This window comes from Prionailurus bengalensis, chromosome A2 (genome assembly GCF_016509475.1).
Source record: "Prionailurus bengalensis isolate Pbe53 chromosome A2, Fcat_Pben_1.1_paternal_pri, whole genome shotgun sequence".
Lineage (NCBI taxonomy): Eukaryota > Metazoa > Chordata > Mammalia > Carnivora > Felidae > Prionailurus > Prionailurus bengalensis.
Genome location: NC_057348.1, coordinates 6,370,340 through 6,390,669, shown reverse-complemented (window position 1 = coordinate 6,390,669; position 20,330 = coordinate 6,370,340). Strand labels below are relative to the sequence as shown.

The 20,330-nt window shown below is 47.6% G+C and overlaps 1 protein-coding gene across 1 annotated transcript in view; it reads right to left on the bottom strand.

Annotated features, from left to right (window-relative positions):
- The window catches only part of INSR (insulin receptor), a 143,045-nt gene that overhangs the window by 104,240 nt on the left and 18,475 nt on the right, over positions 1-20,330 (bottom strand). The window contains 1 exon segment of the mRNA XM_043590226.1: positions 19,203-19,754. Within this exon segment, the coding sequence (XP_043446161.1) occupies positions 19,203-19,754 (552 nt within the window).

The window sequence follows — 20,330 nt, the reverse complement described above, 5'->3', positions numbered from 1 at the left end:
CCATCCAATCCCTAGCTCACACTGGCTACATAGGGGGACACTGGCAACTTCCCCGGAAGAAAACATCTACGGGGAAATTGATGCTAAAAACAGAACTGCTCGGGGACAGTCTCGTGGAGGTATTTGGGATTGGAACCAAGTGGGGGCTTGGGGGGAGGGGAGGGGAGCACAGAGCTTTCAGATGCAGAGATGCTTCCAGTCAGGAACCAAGGGGTTAGAAATTAACAGCCGGGCACCACGCACATTATCAACTGACCTTAACAGCACGCTTATGGAGGCACCACTATCCCATTTTACAGATGGGGAAGCTAAGGCTGTTCTTACCCAAGAAGTGTTAGAAGTATTAGAACTAGGAGAGCGTGGCGATAAGAAGGAAGATTCCAGGTACTGGCTGTGTGATCCCGGGTAACTACTTAGCCTCTCGGTGCTCAGTTTCTCCATCTATAGAATGGGAATAACATTCCCTACTTCTTTAGGTCGTCAAGAAGATAGAATGTATCAATACCTATAAAACTCTAAGAATAGCGTCCAAAACGTTATTCTAGTGAGCACCAGGCATGTATTTTTGCCAAAACTCTTTGAACCATTCTCTTCAAATGTGTGCATTCTGTTGTTGGTGACTTATATCTCAATAAAACTACGAAAAAATAAAAGTTGAGAGCAATCAGAGAAATAAACAAAAATAAATATCAAAATCGTTGCCACAGCATGATCTCATGCCAACGATAAACTGGAAACAACCTTACAATGCCGCCCATACAGGAATTAAAAGTATGATACAGATTTATATCTACACAGAGTTTTAATGGATTTAAGGCGGGGGGGGGGGGGGGGAAAGCAGTTTGCAACAGAGGCATCAGGTGGCATCATATAACCTCATCTTCTTCCACATGTTGATTCCAATTGATACATATGTTTGCAGAGACAATTATGAAAGATTTCTCGTCAAAATTAAGAAGCCACGCTCGAGGGTGGGGGTAGATTTCAGGGTGATTATCTATAGATCTTTCCTTTTTAACTATATTTCTCTAAAATAAAGCATGGATAATTTATGAAATAAAGAATAGACATTTTTTTAAAGACCTAATGAATGTTTTTTAAAGGGACAAGAATCTAAGGATGCAATTTGTGTCCTAAAACTAAGGCAGCCCCCCTGCTCTTATCCACTGGAGATACATTCCAAGACCCCAAAAGGATGCCTGAAGCCGCGGATGGTCCCGACCCCTATACATTTTATGTTTCTCCTATATGGACGTATATTCACCCTTCTCGCGATGGGAGGAGATAATAAAATGCCTACGTGATGTCACACAGGCTACACTGCCTGAACTTATTACGTTTCAAAAAGAAAAAATATGAGAGACAGCATTCGTGAGCAAGAAACATAATAGAGGACCAACTTTCTTTGTGATCCAGAAAATGCATGTTAAGGCTCTAATGATACACCTTCCCATGCCACTCTGACCCAAATGGAAAAGCCTGACCTGATTAACTTGGGGAAAAGGTGTGGGGGGGGGGGGGGGGGGGGAAACAGTGATTTTTAATATCTACCGATGTGAGTAACAATGTAAAATGTTTTTTCATTCTTAATTGCTTTAGAAAACAAATAGTCCTTGTCCATTTCATCCTTCCCCCTGTGTTCAATATTTAATTTAAAAATTTTGGGGGGCGCCTGGGCAGCTCAGTTGGTTAAGCATCCGACTTCAGCTCAGGTCAAGATCTCACAATCCGTGAGTTCGAGCCCCACATCGGGCTCTATGCTGACAGCTCAGAGCCTGGAGCCTGCTTCCGATTCTGTGTCTCCCTCTCTTTCTGCCCCTCCCCTGCTCACGCTCTAGCTCTCCCTGTCTCTCAAAAATAAATAAAGGTAAAAGAAAAAAAAATTATAAAAAAGAAAAAAGGAAAAGAAAAGAAATCCAAGGGAGGACCTTTTAGGTCTCCGCTCTCAGCCTCCGCCTGCAGCCAAGACAGAGAAAACAAGGTTTTGGATGATGGACGAATCCTCCAGACGGATGTTAACACAACACCCAAACTACCCCCCCCACCAACCCCAACACCACTCTTAGTCACGAACAATAAAAAAGCGTAAGAAACACAGACTCCAGATGGCAGATGAAAACCTTTATTAGATTTCAAATGAAAACTACTGTAATCCTTCTAACATGATACAGCCCCATAAAAATAAAGATGAATCACAGACCATTTTCAAGGAAAGGTTTGACCACATGACGTCACAACAAATCACACTGACTTGCAGCATCCTTAGGCTGAGAGCAAGACCCAGAAATAGAAACGAGGGCCAAACAGCGGGGCAGCTCACAGGTCAAGTTCAGCGCTGGCCCAGCCCACGCTCCTCAAAGCCAGCATCGCAAAACCGTAAGCACATGATGAGGGAAGGAGAGAGAGAAAGTGCCTTTGGGAAAACTAGTCCCAGCTGTCTCGGGAGTTAGGGCAGCGGGGATAACAGAACACATGAGGGATGACAAGTCCTCCTAGCTCTGGTAGGACAGAGACATTTCGCCAGCGAAGTTAAGCCTTTATGTCCACACCCCACGTGCATGTCAGTCCTGGGGGGCAGCTTGTCTTGTGGGACGGGAGGTTGTGAGCTCTGACTCCAAATGTGCCTGTTGTGGCAGCATCCAAGCATCGTTTCTAGAAGCCCATCGAACAGTCGCTCGGCTACCGAGAGGCCACCCGCAGTTATAAAATGCAGAAACCCTGCAGGTCACAACAAGTTAAATTTTTAATCCCAACGACTGGACATTGAGACAACCTATTAAAATAAACAGTTAATTTTTTTTTTTTAACCCTAACAACTAGTGATTAAAACTCACTCAACTGGAGAGGCAGTGTAGCAGTCACAAAGGCATGTGGTTCCCAATCAAAACAGACCATGGGCTAGGTGCCAGTTCTAGCCCCGCCCCCACCCTATTATCTGGGCCACCTTGGGCAAGTCACTTTCCCTCCTGTGGCATTATAATTCCTAGGTTGTCCAGGAAGATTAAGGCAGATCATTCATATAAAGAAATTGAAAGAGAGTCAGCCCTCAAGAGCAGCTTTTGTGATAATGATTCTCAAAAATAACAAATCAAAATCATGTTCCCAGACCCTTTAGAAAACAAAAATGGTATATAGCCAAAACCTTGGAGGGCAGCCAAAGTCGCATCCAGGGGTTGAATTCATGGCTTTAAAACCTTTAACTGGGGGGGCGCCTGGGTGGCGCAGTCGGTTAAGCGTCGGACTTCAGCCAGGTCACCATCTCGCGGTCCGTGAGTTCGAGCCCCGCGTCAGGCTCTGGGCTGATGGCTCAGAGCCTGGAGCCTGTTTCCGATTCTGTGTCTCCCTCTCTCTCTGCCCCTCCCCCGTTCATGCTCTGTCTCTCTCTGTCCCCAAAAAAATTAATAAACATTGAAAAAAAATTTTTTTTTAATAAATAAATAAATAAAACCTTTAACTGTACTAAAAGAATGTTACTGGGGCACCTGGGTGGCTCACTCAGTTGAGCATCTGACTTCAGCTCAGGTCATTATCTCCCAGTCTGTGAGTTCGAGCCCCACATCGGGCTCCATGCTAACAGCTCGGAGCCTGGAGCCTGCTTTGGGTTCTGTGTCTCCCTCTCTCCCCTGCTCGCACTCTGTGTCTGTCTCTCTCTCAAAAATAAACATTAAAAAAAGAAGAAGAATGTTATTAAATTCTTCATTCATTCATTCATTCATTCATTCATTCCCCCAGTTTACTCCAAAAAGGATTTCGGTGTCTGGTGAGTCGTCTAAACATTTTACACACCAGAGGGGTAAAAAACAAACAAACAAAAAAAAAACCAACCCTGGTAAATCTAAATAAATGTAAGTAGAATATATAAACAAGATTATAGCAAGCATGAAATCATGCTATTAAATCCGAAAATCTCAATGAAATGACTACTAAGAAAATACAAATTTCAAAAGCTGACTCAAAGAGATCTTTCCAGAGGTTAAAAAAAAAATTTAAGCTGAATTCCCTAACAACCTCATATGAAATTTTTCAAAGGTTATCAAAGAATTACTCGCCCAGAAGTTTATAGCACCATATGATTTTTCCAACAAATAATTCGTTCTTCAAGTGTTAGTCCTGATGCCACAATTCTAGAATACTTAAAATGGAAACTTGCCTAGTTCGTATTACATGGCTAGAATATCATATAATAAAACCTAATGAAAAGATTGCAAAAGAAAACAGACCGAAATATAGCATGATTTCACTCATGAACACAGAAGGCAGAAATCCAAAAAAATAAAAAATAAATAAAAACTAACCAAGACAAAGCAAACCCAGCAAATCAAATTCAAAATATCAAGTCATCACGACCAACTAGGGTTTACCACAGGAAAGTAAGGATGATTTTATCTTGGGAAATCTATCAAACATGGATGTCCCAGAATACTATTGTTAAATATTTAATATTAGTCTTGAAGCCCAAGTCAATAGAATAAGATTTAAAAGTGAAGTGAGAGGTATAGCATTTAGATGGGATTTTTTTTAATGGCCAAAATGTGTAGAGGATAAAATTGCACACAATGAATTAAAAAAAAAAAAATGAAAACCTACTAATCCATTCCATTAAAGGATCGGGATTCAGGATAAATATGTCCATTCAAAGCAGCAACAATGAACAACAAAAACTCTAAGATATAGGAATCATCATAGCAAGAAATGTGCAGGATAAATATTTTTAAAAGAACAACATGAAAATATGTGAATAAATGGAGAAATTGATCACACACCTGCTTGGAAAGGAAAAATATTAAGGTATATTTTCTCAAATTAATTTACAGACAATACAATTTTTTTAAATGTTTATTTATTTTTGAGAGAGAGAGAGACAGAGCATGAGCTATGGAGAGGCAGAGAGAGAGAGAGAGAGAGAGAGAGAGAGAGGGAGACACAGAATCAGAAGCTGGCTCCAGGCCCCGAGCTGTCAGCATGGAGCCCGACGCAGGGCTTGAACTCACAAACTGTGAGATATGACCTCAGCTGAAGTCAGACGCTTAACCAACTGAACCACCCAGGCGCCCCGATTTAATACAATTTTTAACCCAAATCTGAATGGGGGGAGAGCGCCTGGGTGGCTCAGTTGGTTAAACTCCTGGTTTCGGCTCAGGTCATGATCTCACGGTTTGTGAGATCTAGTCCTGTTTGGGCTCCACGCTGACAGCACAGAGCCTGCTTGGGATTCTCTCTCTGCCTCTCTCTCTGCCTCTCCCCTGATCATGCTCGCTCGCTCGCACTCTCTCTCTCTCTCTCATGATAAATAAAGAAACATTTCTTTAAAAAATCTCAATGGGTTTTACGCATGCTGGAAGAGGTAGCTTTAGAGATTCTTAAGTTCAACGAGAAAAATAAACACTTTGAAAAAGTGCAACAGGAAATGTTGGCTCTACCATTAATAAAACATGTTCTAAATCTATGATAATTAAATCAGTATGGCCCTGGTATAAGAACAGACACAGATGAATGAAACCGAATTGGTATCCCAGAAGCAGGCCATGGTGCTTTGTTGAATTTCATAAATGATAAAGAAACTATCAAGAGTCATTTGGGGAAAGGAACGGATTATTCAGTCACTGGAATTCAGGAAATTAAATAAAGGCTCAGGAAAATCATTTTAGGTTGTCAGTTACACCATACACAGTCTTGCTCTGAGTCCTGGCTAGACTGTCCCATGAATGCCACTGTACTTCCCACCCTGGGGTTCTGTGCCAGATGCCAAAACTCTCCACAAACTCCTGTCCTCCAATCAACAGGTGGAACCTGTCCTGGCTCCTCCTTCAAGCTTGCCTTAGCCATGTGACTTGCTCTGACCAATAGGAAAGTAGCACACATGAAGCAGAGACTTGGAAAACACTTGTGCACTGGGGATTAATCTCTGGCTACTTTTGGAACCTCCAGCCCATCATGTGATCCAAGTATAAGCTAGCCTACTGCAGGATGAGCGGCCACAGGGAGGAAAACCAAAGCATCCCAGCTGACAGCCCAGCACTGCCTGCCAGCCATGTGACTGGGGCCATCCCACCAGCCGAGCCCAGATTCGGGAGAGAGCCAAGCCCGTGTCTGTGGTCAGCTGAGGGGTCCAGCCCAGAAAACCTGCCCAGCTAACCCACAGAATCGTGAGCAAAAATAAATGACAGCTGTGTGAAAGCCATTATGTTTCAGGCTGGGCTGTTACACGGCAAAAGCTAGCTGATACAAGTTCCAAGAGAAGGCCCTATGTCCTCCCAATAAACCACCCCTCCTCACTGTAGTTTAAGTTGGTCTGAGTTGATTCCTGTTATCAGCAGTCACGAGTTGACTAGGGCACTCCACGCTGAGCCAGGAAGACAAAATCAGACTGAGGTTCCCTGCCTCAGTCCCTTCCCCATCTGGAGCCTACTTCCTCTCTGCTCCCCCCATTCTATTCTGCTTACACTAAAAAGCACTCTGTTCCCTGTTCCTCAGAGAGAGAAGAGAAGCCAGGAAGGAGCTGACATATTTCTCCTTCTTGATGACACTCTCGTGCCCCCACTCACCACACCTACCCCTTCCTTGTTCCTCTTCTTGGTCAGAGGTACCTAGAATAGCCTCTTCATTGTATGCAACTTTCCCAAGCCTCTCCTCCCTATATTCCACAGACTCTCAAGGAGGTAAAAGGCTGAAAAAAGAAAAATTCAGTGTTCCATTTCATATTGAAAGGGGAAAAAAATCAAAAAAGAGAAATGAGATTTTTGTTTTTATTGAAAAGAGGGGATGTCAGTTAAAAGTTGAGAAACAAATGATGAGACTGGGTCCTTTACCTTTCTTATTTCAGATAAGGACGCGGAGGCTCAGAAGAACCAACTTGTCCGAGGTCACACAACAGACGCAGGAGTCAAATCCAGGTGGGTCTGACCCCAGACCTATCTTTAACCATGCAATGAAATGCTCTAGATCAATGCTGCCCGACAGAGCTTTCTGGAATGATGGAAATGTTCTACGTTGCATTCTCCGAATGTGGGGAGTACAACCAGGGGACAAATGTTTAATATTATTTAACTTGAACTCATTCAAACTTAGCCACATGTGACCAGTGGGGCTACCTTATGGACGGCCCAGCTCTGGATTTTACCACGTTGATTCTCCACTGCCACCAGAGGGGGGACCCTCACCATCGTTACCCTTGCCGAAGCCCACCTACCCATCCAGGAGAAGCGGCAACTGAAAGATGTGAGAAAATAGCATGAGGGAAACAGGGTTACCACCAAACCTCTGAAAGCCTTCTATAAATACTCTAATGTCAGGACGCCTGGGTGGCTCAGTCCGGTAAGCGTCGGACTCTCAGTTTCGGCTCAGGTCACGATCTCACGGTTACGTGAGTTCAAGGTGCTCTGCACTGACAGTGTGGAACATGCTTAAGATTCTCTCTCTCCCTCTCCCTCTCTATCCCTCCCCCGCTCACACTGTCTGTCTCTCTCAAAATAAATAAGTAAATAATATGTATATCATAAATACTCTAATGTCCTCTAAAATAAAATAGCCTGTGCCATTTTTACCCTTACTCATTTGGAAAGAACAGACCCTTAAGAAGGGATTCCCATTTGGGGCACCTGGGTGGCTCAGTGGGTTAAGCGTCCGACTTCAGCTCAGGTCATGCATGATCTCACGGTTCATGGGTTCGAGCCCACATTGGGCTCTGTGCTGACAGCTCAGAGCCTGGAGCCTGTTTCTGATTCTGTGTCTCCCTCTCTCTCTGCCCCTCCCCTGCTCACACTGGCTCGCTCTCTCTCTCTCTCAAAAAATAAATATGAAAAAACATTTTTTAAAAATTTGAGAATAGATTCCAAATGACCATCCCTGGCTGGCTAGAACCTTTACAAGATCTCCTTCACCAAGTAGAGAAAAAACAGATTTTTTTTTTTTTTTTTTTTTTTTTTTTTTTGCCTCTGTGTAGCCAACATTTGCACTGTGGGTCAAGGGGGAGTCACTGTCATTTTCTGACTTCTTTGATTCAGAATGTGTAACTTTTATGACCGGGGTCTACTTTAGTTTGCTTCACCCCTCCTCCCAAGACTTCAAGGCCAATGTGCCACTGTGTCCCTCACTTTCTCGTGTCCCTGACTCCTATTTTTCATCCTGCCAATGCCCACTGCTGTTATTTGCCATTCCCAACACAAGACGCTTATAAACTCCCAATGGCCAGACGTCCCAGAATCAAGTCAAGCAGTACCCCAGCCTTGTGACTCTCTTTCAAAGGCATCTTTTCAAAAACTGTAAAGAAAGTCTGTGAAGACTTACATCCTTCTCTGAGCCACAGGGGCATTTCTAAGATAATTCTCCAATTCAATTTTTTCTTTCTTTATCAAATTCATCCCCACTTGGAAAACCTTTCCTTTCTCAGATTCACCTGCTGTTTGCTCTCTGGCATGTGTCTCGAGGTCTTATCCACTCTGTCTTTGTAGAACCACGTACCCGAAGATCAACTTCTTGGTTGTTTATTTTTTTTCTTACCCTTGTAAAACTCCTTTGCAAATAACCCTCAGACCTCGTTCACTTATAAAAATAATTTTCTTAGCAAAAGTTGCCTCCGTAAAGAACACGAAGTTTGCTTACGAAGTTCAGTCTTTGCCTTGTTTACCATATGCTAAAAACAGGAGACCAGGGAGTACCATTTTACTGCATGACAGAATTTTCAGAGTTTAGAAAAGAAAAAAAATAGGGGCGCCTGGGTGGCGCAGTCGGTTAAGCATCCAACTTCAGCCAGGTCACGATCTCGCGGTCCATGAGTTCGAGCCCCGCGTCGGGCTCTGGGCTGATGGCTCAGAGCCTGGAGCCTGTTTCCGATTCTGTGTCTCCCTCTCTCTCTGCCCCTCGCCCGTTCATGCTCTGTCTCTCTCTGTCCCCAAAATAAATAAACGTTGAAAAAAAAAAAATCTATTCTAAAAAAAAAAAAAAAAAAAAAAAAGAAAAGAAAAAAATAATCAAAGAGGCCAGGGCAAGGAGCAGCCAAAGGCTACGTTCGTTTTGTGTGGTTTTCCAAATCTGTGTGTTCTTTGATAATACAAGAGTTTATTTATTTTTTTTGTAATAACACCAAAAGCAGAAAAAGCAAAAAGAAATCTTGACTTAATCTGTTAAACACAGAATCACTAAATGGCCCAGCAATCCCCCAAGGGAATTGACAATAATTATTCCAACAAAAGATTGTACACGAATGTTCGTAGCTGCACTATTCACAATAGCCAAAAGGCGGAAACAGCTCAAATGTTCATCTGTTGGTAAATAAACAAACAAGGCTGGTATATCCACGCAATGCAATATTATTCAGCAAAAAGAGGGATGGGGTCCTGATGCATGCTACAACACAGATGAACCACGAAATCGTGTCTGGTGAAAGAAACAAGACGTAAAAAGCCATATATCAATGATTCCATTTATATTGAAACATCCAGAGTAGGTCAACCCACAGAGGTAGAGAGCAGACTAGTGGGTGTTGGGGACTGGGGCGCGGTGGGGGGGGTCGGGGCAGCAGGGAACAGTGAGTGACCACTAAGGGGCACGGTTCCTTCGTGCCATGATGTTGAAACATATGGTGATGACAGTGACACAGCACTGTGAATGTACCCAATGTCACTAATAAATCTTATGTGACTAGTAAATCTTATGTGTATTTTACCACAATAAAAATACATTGGTTTTTATTTTTATTTTTTTCAGGTTTATTTACTTTTGAGAGAGAGAGCGTGCAAGCGGGGGGGGGGGGGGGGGGACACAGGATCCCAAGCAGGCTCTGGGATGACAGCAAACAGCCCGATGAGGGGCTCGGACTCACGAGCCCCAAGATCACAGCCTGAGCCGAAGTCGGGCCCTCAACCGACTGAGCCACCCAGGCGCCCCAAAACACATCGTTCTTTACCGAAGAGAAATCCTGACTGCTTCGGATCGAGCCTGTCTTGCTTTGCATATCTCCCGCCAGTTTTTCTGCAAAGGTGAAAGCCTTTTGCCTCCACACCAAGGAGATCACCTGTGGCGGGAACGCCAGTTGCCCGCGGACAAGCGTTGCAGGTGGTCCGTAAGGAACACTGGTGCTGCACGTGCTCTGTGCCAGGGTGACTCACTGTAGGCACCAGCAACCCTGTCCTTATCAGATCTTCCAACGAGAACAGTTTCTCATAGGCGAGCGCTTGGAAACACTCTAGAAAAAGCCTCCCTCTCTAGACAGCAACCAGCAAGCCTGGGGCTCACTAAAGACCCAAGACCCTCGATGGAAGAAAACAAGAAGCAAAGAAACTTGTCTCATAAAAAGGCCAAAGGACCCTCTACCGAAAACCCTCCAGGCACTTGACGGTTTGGGGCTTTTATCTAGCAGAGATGCCCAGCCCACCCCCCACCCGCCCCCAGCGCCACTGGAACCCTGCCTCTGTGTCCCTGGGCTTGAGGTTGGGTTGGGGATCTTGGGTCACTTCCCAAACCTAGAATTGGGGGAAATCAGCCCAATTTGCTGCTACCCGTAGGGCCCCGCCCATGACAGACAATGGGGCCCCAAAGGAAAGCAATTTTTTTTTCCTACTTAACGTTATTTATCTGTAAGTCTGAGCTAGCACAGACTCTCTCCAAGCCTGAGAGAGAGGGAAAGAGAGAGAAAGGAGAGAGGGGAAGAATGGGGAGCAGGAGGAGAGGGGCGGGGGATACAATTTTGAAACGCTCCGCTGTGAAAGGGAATGTCCTATCCCGGACAGGTGCCTGGAGAGACCACACGGTGCGCCTGGCTTCCCAGCCCCACAGGACCTGAGGTCCTTGGGACCCCCCTGGGGCACTTCAGACGCCGAGTCACAAAGAACAGAGTTTGACTCTGACAAAGGGTCTGGTGACACGGTGGGACATCACTGGTCAATGAATTTCGTCAAGGAGGAGGGAACCAACGAAAAACTCGTCCGACCAGTTACCAGACAAGCCACCTTTCCATAATTGCGTATTTAACTCTACCCCACCTTCTGCCAACGGGACTGGACCCGGATTTACTTCTCCAGGCGAAAAGGTGGTTAATCGGAATCCCTCAAGCTCCCTCCAGGAAGCCAGGCACTCGTGCAAACTTCAGTCTGGGTCTACTACTGTCCCCAGGGTGCCCGGTGGCCACGCGGTCAACCGGTCTGCCTTCCCTTCAGGGCATCCTCGAGCCTTCCAAAACACGTGCTGCCTACCCAGCTTACAACCTTAACAGTAAGGTCCTTCCACTTTTTGTCCGACTCAGCAAGGGCTCTGGGGTCCCAGCAACACGCCTGGCTCGGGCCACCCGGAATGCAGCCCCAAGGTAACCTACACGACCGCTGCCTCGTGCCCCGGGGAAAACATCCGACATCCAGTACCCGTGCTGGTCTGAGCCTCTGCCCAGCACGAGGCAGCCTGGCCCAGAACAGGCACCTGTCTGTGGCTTTTTTGCCCTTGCCGTTTTGCCCACCCAGAACACCCTTCCTTCTTACCCTCTTTCTAAGCATCATTTGCCAGCTGAATCAAACCGCTCCAACCTGGAACCGCCTTCCACAAATGCCAGTGGCAACCTGTCATCAACGCTGGGGACGGGAGGCATCACTCGCTCCTTCCTGCCACACACTATCCAACCGGCTCCCAAACCAGACGTTCATCTCAAAAATTCCAAGCATCCCCGGGGATAAGGAAATCACCATGACCGTGGAATTTTTTTTCAGTTTGGTGCGGCTCTCCCAGACCTTTTTAAAAGATCGTCGCCAAAACAGAAAAGAGTATGAGTGAAAACTTCAAATGGCCCATCATGCTACGCGACGTATCGTCTTTTGTTATTATTGTTATTCGATCCCCGTGAGCACAGGTTGGATCTCCCTATTTTCTGCAGGGACTACAGTGACACAGCCACAAAGGAATTTAATTTATCAATATTCTGCAGCGATGCTATCTGGAGAACATTGTGATTTCCAGGTGCTCTGGCTCCAGACGTGTGCAGAACCACTGATCAGATGACTCACTTGGAGAGGAATGGGAAAGGGGGGGGGGGGGGGGGGCACCTACCTGCCTTGTGACATCCTCTGCCAGCTGGGCTGCCTTGAAAGGTTAATCCACTCCTGCCCTTTGACTCCCCAGCCAAACCAAGAGCTCCTGGTGCGAAGGGATGGCATCCCATACTCCACAGCCCCCTCCCCTCAGTGCCAACAAGGGGTAGGGGGACTGTGTCAGCCTGATGCTAGGATGTTCCCAATTTCCGATGGAAACAGCCTCTACCCCCCAACGCTCCCCTCATCTTTATAAGGTGCAGGGCCAAAAACAGAGGTTGGCACATCTTTTTTTTTTTTTTTCCTGTAAAGAGAGATACAGTCTCTGTTGCAACTACTCATAGCACTAGAACGGCCACAGGCGTTATGTAAATGAATAAATGAGCCAGCGCGGCCGGGTTCCAATGGAACTTTATTTGGGGATGCTGAAATGTTAATTTCATATCATTTTCACCTCTTATAAAATATTATCCTTTAGATTTCCACACACACACACACGCACGCACACACAATCTTTTTTAACATATAGAAAGCATTCTTAGCTCACAGCCCACACAAAAATCACTGATGGGTTGGATTTGGCCCATGGGTCAGTTTGCTGACCTCTGGTCAAGCGCACTGGACAAGCCTGAGGTCAAACCACTTCCCAGAAAGGTCTCCTCCTAGAGTAAGTTTCTTAATTAGTACTCTAGCCTCAGTGTCCCCTTCTGTAAAATGGGAGTAGCGTCCTCTCATAGGCTGGCTGTGGTGAGGATTCCGTGAGGTAGCTTGTCAAATGCTCAGCGCTTAGTAAGTGCTCAATAAACGTTAGCTAGGAATGAGTGGTCAAAGGCCATTGCGTATCTACATGACAGGTGCTGGGGACACACCAATAAATTCCCCAGTCCCTATCTTCAAGAGATCTTCGCCTGGGGCACCTGGATCGCTCAGTCAGTCAAGCAAGCTTCTGACTCTTGATTTAGGCTCAGGTCATGATCTCAGGGCTGTGAGATCGAGCCCTGCACCCTCCTCTGCTCTGGGCGTAAAGCCTGTGTAAGAGTCTCTTTCTCTCCTTCCTCTACCCCCACCCATATCGCACACACATGAGAGAGAGAGAGAGAGAGAGAGAGAGAGAGAGAGAGAGAGAGAGAGAACGAGCTTAGCCTGACAGAGGAGGCGGCTAATGCAAGGTGGCACAAAAAGAGCTATATGGAAAGGCAGCCAGGATGTTGGCAGGGGCAAATTCTAGGGGGTGTCCCCCTCCCCTCCATTTCTTTCTTTCAATACTTCACCAACTCTCCGCGTTGAGCTCAGGAAAGCACAAAGGTTAATACCTCAAATTCTGAGCCAGAACACCCCGGGTTCCAGGGGGGATCCCGGCTCCACTGCTCACTAGCCGTGTGATCCGGGGCAAGTGGCTTAACCTCCACGGGGCCTCCACGGCCTCACCTGTGAGAAGGAATCGCGGGGAGGATTCGACGCGGTGTCAGAAGCGACGTGCTTCGAACAGCGCCCAGCACAAAAGAAGCATTTGCCACCAAGAAGATTCTGATTATTGAAATGTCAAAGGCAGAAGTAAGTATTTAATATTTGATTTAAACAGAGCCCCCCCCCCCCATGCTCAGAGACTCTGGAACAAGGATGTATGTCCAAACCCCGGGAGGAGAACCCTGCCTCCTTTCCACCCTCCTGCTCCTACTCTCTGGCGGATCCCGTATGTGGCACCGTGGCCAGTTTCCTGGCACCCTGCACGCCCCGGCCTCGCCCACCCCTCTGACTGGCAGGGAGCAGCTGGGGTGGCCTCCCAGGGGGGAAAAAAAAATGTCACTGGGTTTGGCTCCAGCAGCTGGTCAAGCAAGCTCTGTGGCTTCTGATGCCCCCCAAAGCCCAGAGCTGGGGGTCTCCAGAGCACTGGAGGCACTGGGTGAGCAAAGCGGTCTTCCCTCTGGGGCCATGGGTCCAACACCCACCCCTCATCCACAGGTCATGCAGTGGGCTCCCCTCCGCCCTCCCCAAGCCCCAAATCAGAATTAGAGCCAAACTCGGCAGGTATGCACCCAGCGGCTGGTCTGCCCAGAAGGGGAGTAGACCCATGGCACTCACAGGAAGCTTCCAGAACACACAGAGTGCCAGGCGCTGGGCTAAATGCACCCTCCCCAACCCCCGCACTGTCTCACCTACCCCTAAACCACAGTTCTGACAAGCAGGTCCCGCAACTGTCCCCATCTTTCAGATCGGAAGACAGAGGCTTGATCCGGCTCAAGACCAGTGAACAGGACCCCAAGTAATTCTTGTAAGCACCTGGAAAAGGGTCAGCGAGGCCGACCTTTGGGGTCCTGATACACACCGATTTGGGGGAGGGGAGATACACTCCAAACCTGACGGCAAGTTTGGGGCTCCGACTGGTGCCTCTACCCACAGAGATCCTTCTCCTGTGACTCTCCCGGCCGAGCTGCCTCATCACATACTCAAGGTCAGCATTTGCCACCAGAAGGTCCTCTCCAAGCAGGTGGGGCTGATCCCTCCCGTGGCCCCTGGGACCCCAATGCCTGGCCAGGGTAGGCTCTCAATGAATGCGATCCATGACCCAGCTTGCATACACTCCATCTTCTCTGTCCATCTGAGGCCTCTTGCATTTGGCCTCTCCTTTGACCCCAAATCCGTGAGCAGGGTGATGGAGAGGCGGCATCTCAAGCCACACACACCACAGTGATTTTTTTTCCCCCTTTTAATTACCTTAACCTTCCTTTAACCTTCCTTTGCTTTCTCTGCTTAAAGCATCGTTCTTTGGGGAATGGGTGTAAGAAGGGACACTGTAGAGAATGCATACAAACTGGGTCCAGAGAACAACCCACCCTTTCGTCCCAAATGCTGACCAGACCCCAGAAGCTTCCAGATCCTGATAATCACATAAGAAAAAGACAATGGTTCTGGAGGCCCCGGGAAGTATTTGAGAGGGTTCTAGAGAGCCGAAAGAGTTGTTGGGTAGTATTCACAGGCCTGTGTCCATCACCGAAGAGAGGGGAGCACCCCCCTAAAGGTTCATTTCAGTCTGTTCTGTGTTCAAGTCTCACACGACTTCAGATAAGCCTTCCAGAGCCACGGCAACAAGGTAACATAAGCACCCAAAAAGCCAGAGAGGCTCACCGTCGTTCACAGCAGCCTTATTAGCTGCTGTGGAAGCCCCCCAAGTGTCCATCCATAGATGAATGGATACGTAAATGTGGTCCGTCCACACAATGGAATATCACCCACCAGCCTTAAAAAGGAAGTTCTGACACCCACCACCACATGGCAAACCTTGAAGACGTTACGCTCCGTGGAATAAACCAATGACAAAAGTCCAAACACTGTCTGATTCCACCTCTATGAGGTCTCTAGAGGAGTCCCAAGCATAGAGACAGAGAGTAGACGGTGGCCGCCAGGGATGGTGGGGGTTGGGGGGGGCAGTCAGTGTTCCACGGGGACAGAGTTTCAGTCGGGGAAGATGGGAAAGTTCTAGAGACGAATGGTGGGGGTGTTGTTGCACAACAGTGCGAGGGTGACTGATGCCACTGAACTGGGTACTTAAAAATATTTACGATGGCAGGCACCTGGCTGGCTGACGTGGTGCGGCGTGCAACTCTTGGTCTCAGGGTTGTGAGTTTGAGCCCCACGTCCGAAACAGATCTTATTCTTCAAAATGATAACAAACAAATAAAAATATCAAATCTTTAAAAAGAAATTTAAGATGGTGAATTTTATCTTATGTGTATCTTACCACAATAAAAGAAACTGAGGAAGGGAGAAAAAGGCCAGAGCGGAGTTATACTCAGCAGACGGGGGCACCTGTTCAAAGAGCAATCATTTCGGGACACCTGGGTGGTTCCGTCAGTTAAAGCTCTCGATTTTGGCTCAGGTCACGATCTCACGGTTCTTGGGATCAAGCCCTGCCTTGAGCTCCATGCTGACCGCACAGAGCCTGCTTGGGATCCTGTCTCCCTCTCTCTCTCTCTCTCTCTCTCTCTCTCTGTCTCTGTCTCTCTGCCCCTTTCCCCCCTCAGGCTCTCTCTCTTTCTCGCTCAAAATAAATAAACATTTAAACACTAAGTAAACAGGGGCACCTGGGTGGCTCAGTCAGTTAAGCATCCGACTTCGTCTCAGGTCACAATCTCGCGGTTCGTGGGCTCGAGCCCCGTGTCGGGCTCTATGCTGACAGCTCAGAGCCTGGAGCCTGCTTCGGATTCTGTGTCTCTGTCTCTCTCTCCCTCTCTGCCCCTTCCCTGCTCACGCACTGTCTCTCTCTCAAAAATAAATAAACATTAAAATAAATAAACAAACAAACAAACAAAAACAATCATTTCAACACCTGTTACCAGGACAGGACAATGCCTTGCCTAGGGGACCTCAGCACCGATTACACACCAGGAGCAGCGGACATCAATGCCAGATGCCGGGAATCAGGTATTGTCAGTCACAGCAGCAGGTGCACAGCCACCCCCTCCCCCACGACAGAACCCCCAGCGTTAGAAAAACAAGCCTGTTCTCAAAAACAAAAGATGAGGGAAGAAAACAACTGTTCGCATCAGGGACATTTCTGCAGACAATACCACCCTGGATATTTTGAGTAAAATGTGTACAGAAATAAATCCACAGAGGAAGGTCTTAAATAATACCTCAAGACCCGAGAGCCCGGAGCATTTCAAAAAGGCACCTAAATTTGGAGACCTCGGCATTGGAATAACGAAAGCACGTTCCATTTCTCCGGTGCCCCACCTACAAGTGGCTCTAAACAGAGGGGACGGTCCCCCCGCCCCCACAAAAAAAAAAATACCACATGCCTTTTTTGTGTCTCAGACTTGGCACAAACCCCAGCTGTCTTATGAGCTGTGTGGCCTTAGGTAAGTTAAGCAACCCCTCTGGTCTCTAAAATGAGGGTAACAGTGCTCCCCTTGTAGCCAGATGCTCTCGGGACATAGATCCGAAACAGCCTCTTCTCCCCTCACCATCGTGAATACCAGCTGCCCCCCAATCCGTCTAGACTGTCATTCCCACAGCTTATTCCCCCCCCCACCTGCTCCCCACCCCCACCTCAGCAGCTTCCCTGTTCTACAAAATCCCAAACCCACAGGTAGTCATTCTACTTGTGCTGAGATTTCGCCCCAACTTTGTCATTCAGCTCCGTTCTCTCTGTCCCTGACCGGCCAACGTCCCCAAGATTGCTCCACAATATAATAATCATCCTACCCACGCCCATCCTCAAACAAGGCTCTCTCTGCCTTCACTGCCCAACCTCTCAAAAGAGGTGTGGCCTCTGCTCTCACCTTCTGTTATGCTCCCCACGGCTCCCATGGATTCTACTCAGGACTCACCCAAGTAGCCTTCGGGCTCAGGCAAGAAGACCCTCCCTTCCCCCCGTGCCCTATCTTTTATGATACGACCCACCCGTAAACCATCCACTGCCCTTCTCCCACCTCGATCTCACGTTCGCGAATTCTTCCCAGGGAATTTCACAAAGTACGAAAGAGTCAAAACAATAAAAAAAGTAACGGGTGTGTGTTTGGAACTTGCCTTCCTGGTTATCAAAACATTATAAAACCACAATGATTAGAACGGTAGCGGCCCCAACGCAAGGAAATGGTTTACCGATAGCCAGAAACAGACCCCAAATCAATGACAAAGGAGTAAATTTCATCAATAAAAGGCATTGAGACCCCAACAAGTTATTTGCGGGGAGAGGAACATCCCTTTGAATCACGTGCACAAACAGATTCCAAATGTCCAGGATGAGCTTTTTTTATTGATAATTAAAATTAAAATAGGGAATTTGGGGGGAAAAAACCACATTCATTTTACGGGTGGAAAAGGACTTTCTAAACATACGGTAACAGGACAGGCATGCAAACATCCAACTCTGGACTCCACAAACATTTTAAATATATATGTTTTTAAGGTTTATTCAGTTTTCAGAGACAGAGACAAAGCTGTGAGCAGGGAAGGGGCAGACAGAGAGAGAGGGAGACACAGAATCCGAAGCAGGCTCCAGGCTCTGAGCCATCAGCACAGAGCCCGACGCGGGGCTCGAGCTCACAAACCGTGAGATCGTGACCTGAGCCGAAGCCGGACGCTCAACCGACTGAGCCACCCGGGCGCCCCCGGACTCCCCAAACATTTTAAGCTTCTCTGGCAGCCGACATCCAGAGCATCTTGACCACCGAACAAAAGCGTCTGAAGACACAGCTGGCAAAGGGTTAACAGCCTTCATGTTGAAAAACCGCAAGGAGACTAGTGTTTCAAAAACCACTAAAGTACGAAAAGATAAACGGACAAAGGATATGAACAGGAAGAGAAAACCCAAATGATAAATAAACATGTTTGAGAAGGTTCAACCCCGATAGCAATCAAAGAAATGCAAATAGAAACAATGACAACACATCGGCTCCTCCCTCCGGTAAATTATGAAAGATTTTTCAAACAACATGCAAAGCTGGCCAAGGTGCTCCCTCTCAGCCAATGCTAGGAGGAGCGCCCATCAGTACAACATTTCCGGAAAGCCATTTGGCAATCAGTATCAAGAACCTTTGGCCCAGAAATTTCACTTCTGGAAAAGCAAAGCCTAGAGAAACAAAATGCTCAATAAAGCTTTGACCCGAAAATGCTCATCCTTCTCTTTAGAATAACCGGAAATGATCTAAATGCCCAGAGACAGGGAAAGGTAGGTAAATAAAATAAACACACAACAGAGCCACGAGAAGGAAGTACTCCACAAAATGTGGGATGAGGATTGTTGTTTCGCTTCCTTCCTTTACCCATTTCTTTTGCCAAATGTCTACGCTGAGCAATCTTACTTCTTTCGTCACTCAAGAAATAAACCTTCTTTTTCTACAGCAAAGTCCATACTTGCCCACCTCTACCCCCCCTCAAGCAAGAGGAACATTCGACGGTCTAGCACAGCAATTGGCAAACGCTGGCCCACAGCTTGGCTTGTAAATAAAGTTTTATCGAAACATAGCCGTGCCCGTTTCTTTCTGGGTTGCCCGTGGCTGCCTTCCCGCTACGATGGCGGTGCTGAGTAGCTGTAACGGGAGGCCACGCAGCCTGCAAAGCCGGAAGTAATTTTTAATATCAGAGCCTCTGCAGAAAAAAGGGGCCACCCCCTCGTCCGGCAAACGCCTCCAGCTGCTAACAGACACGGCGAAGAAACAGCTGAGAGCCCCACGTACCCCAGCATACCTTTCTGGCAATGGCCGTGTGTCCAACAACGCTCCACAAACTGCCCGTTGATGACAGTGGCAGGGCAGTTGGTCTTGCCCTTTGCAGTGCCTGGACAAATGTCCCCACACTCCTCGTTGTCGTCTTTGTTCAACACAATGTAATTATCCTCCACCGAATCCAGGATGCGCGACCAGTCGATGGTGGCCAGGTAGCACAGCTCATTATTCTTCTCGATGCGGACGGAGCCCCGGGTAATGTTCATCAAGCTGTAGAGGCCAAGCTCCTTCAGGTGCACCATCTCGAAGATGACCAGCGCGTAGTTGAAGAAGAGGCGCGAGCCCCGGATGACCGTGAGGTTGGGGAAGAGGTCCTTCAGGCTCTCCAGCCCGTACACCCGGAAGAGCAGCAGGTAATCAGTGATCATGACGAGTTTGGGGAAACTGAGGTCTCGGAAGTCCTCGGGCCTCGTTTTGAACATGAGCAGTATCTGCAAATGACCTTCAATGACCGAGCAGTTGGCCAGTTCGTGCAGCCTCGTCAGGTTGTTCCGGATATCCATGCCAGGGCAGACTAGAGGCGAAAACAAGCACAAGGCAAGACAGGTGAGCACGCATGTCACGGACGGGCGGTAAGAGTCAGCGGCAGACGGGGCGCCGGGCTGGCTCAGAGCCCGCGTCGGGCTCTGTGCTGCCGGCTCGGAGCCCAGAGCCTGCTTCGGACTCTGTGCCTCCCTCTCTCTCTCTGCCCCTTCCCCAGCTCACACTCTGTCTCTGTCTCTGTCTCTCTCTCTCTCTCTCTCTCTCTCAAAAAGAAATAAACATTTTTAAAAATTTTTGTTTTAAATCAGCAGCAGGGCCAGCTTCACAGGTGTGCATCTTGAGTCGTGGGACTCACCCGGAAGGGCCCTGCCCTTGGCTTAATGCTCTTCTATTCATTTTTAAACCCTCAGTCGTTTTCGAGAAAGGGGCCCCATGTTTTCATTCTGTGCTGGGCTCCCCCACCGATTCCATAGCGAGCCCCTGATCCGTGGTTTTCTCCATAGCGTCCGTGCCCAAGTGATCACCTCCGAAAGGCAAAGAAAAAGTTCCTTTCGCAGTCCTTGTTAGAAGCCTTTAAAAACCATCACGTCGAACGAGATGCGACGGA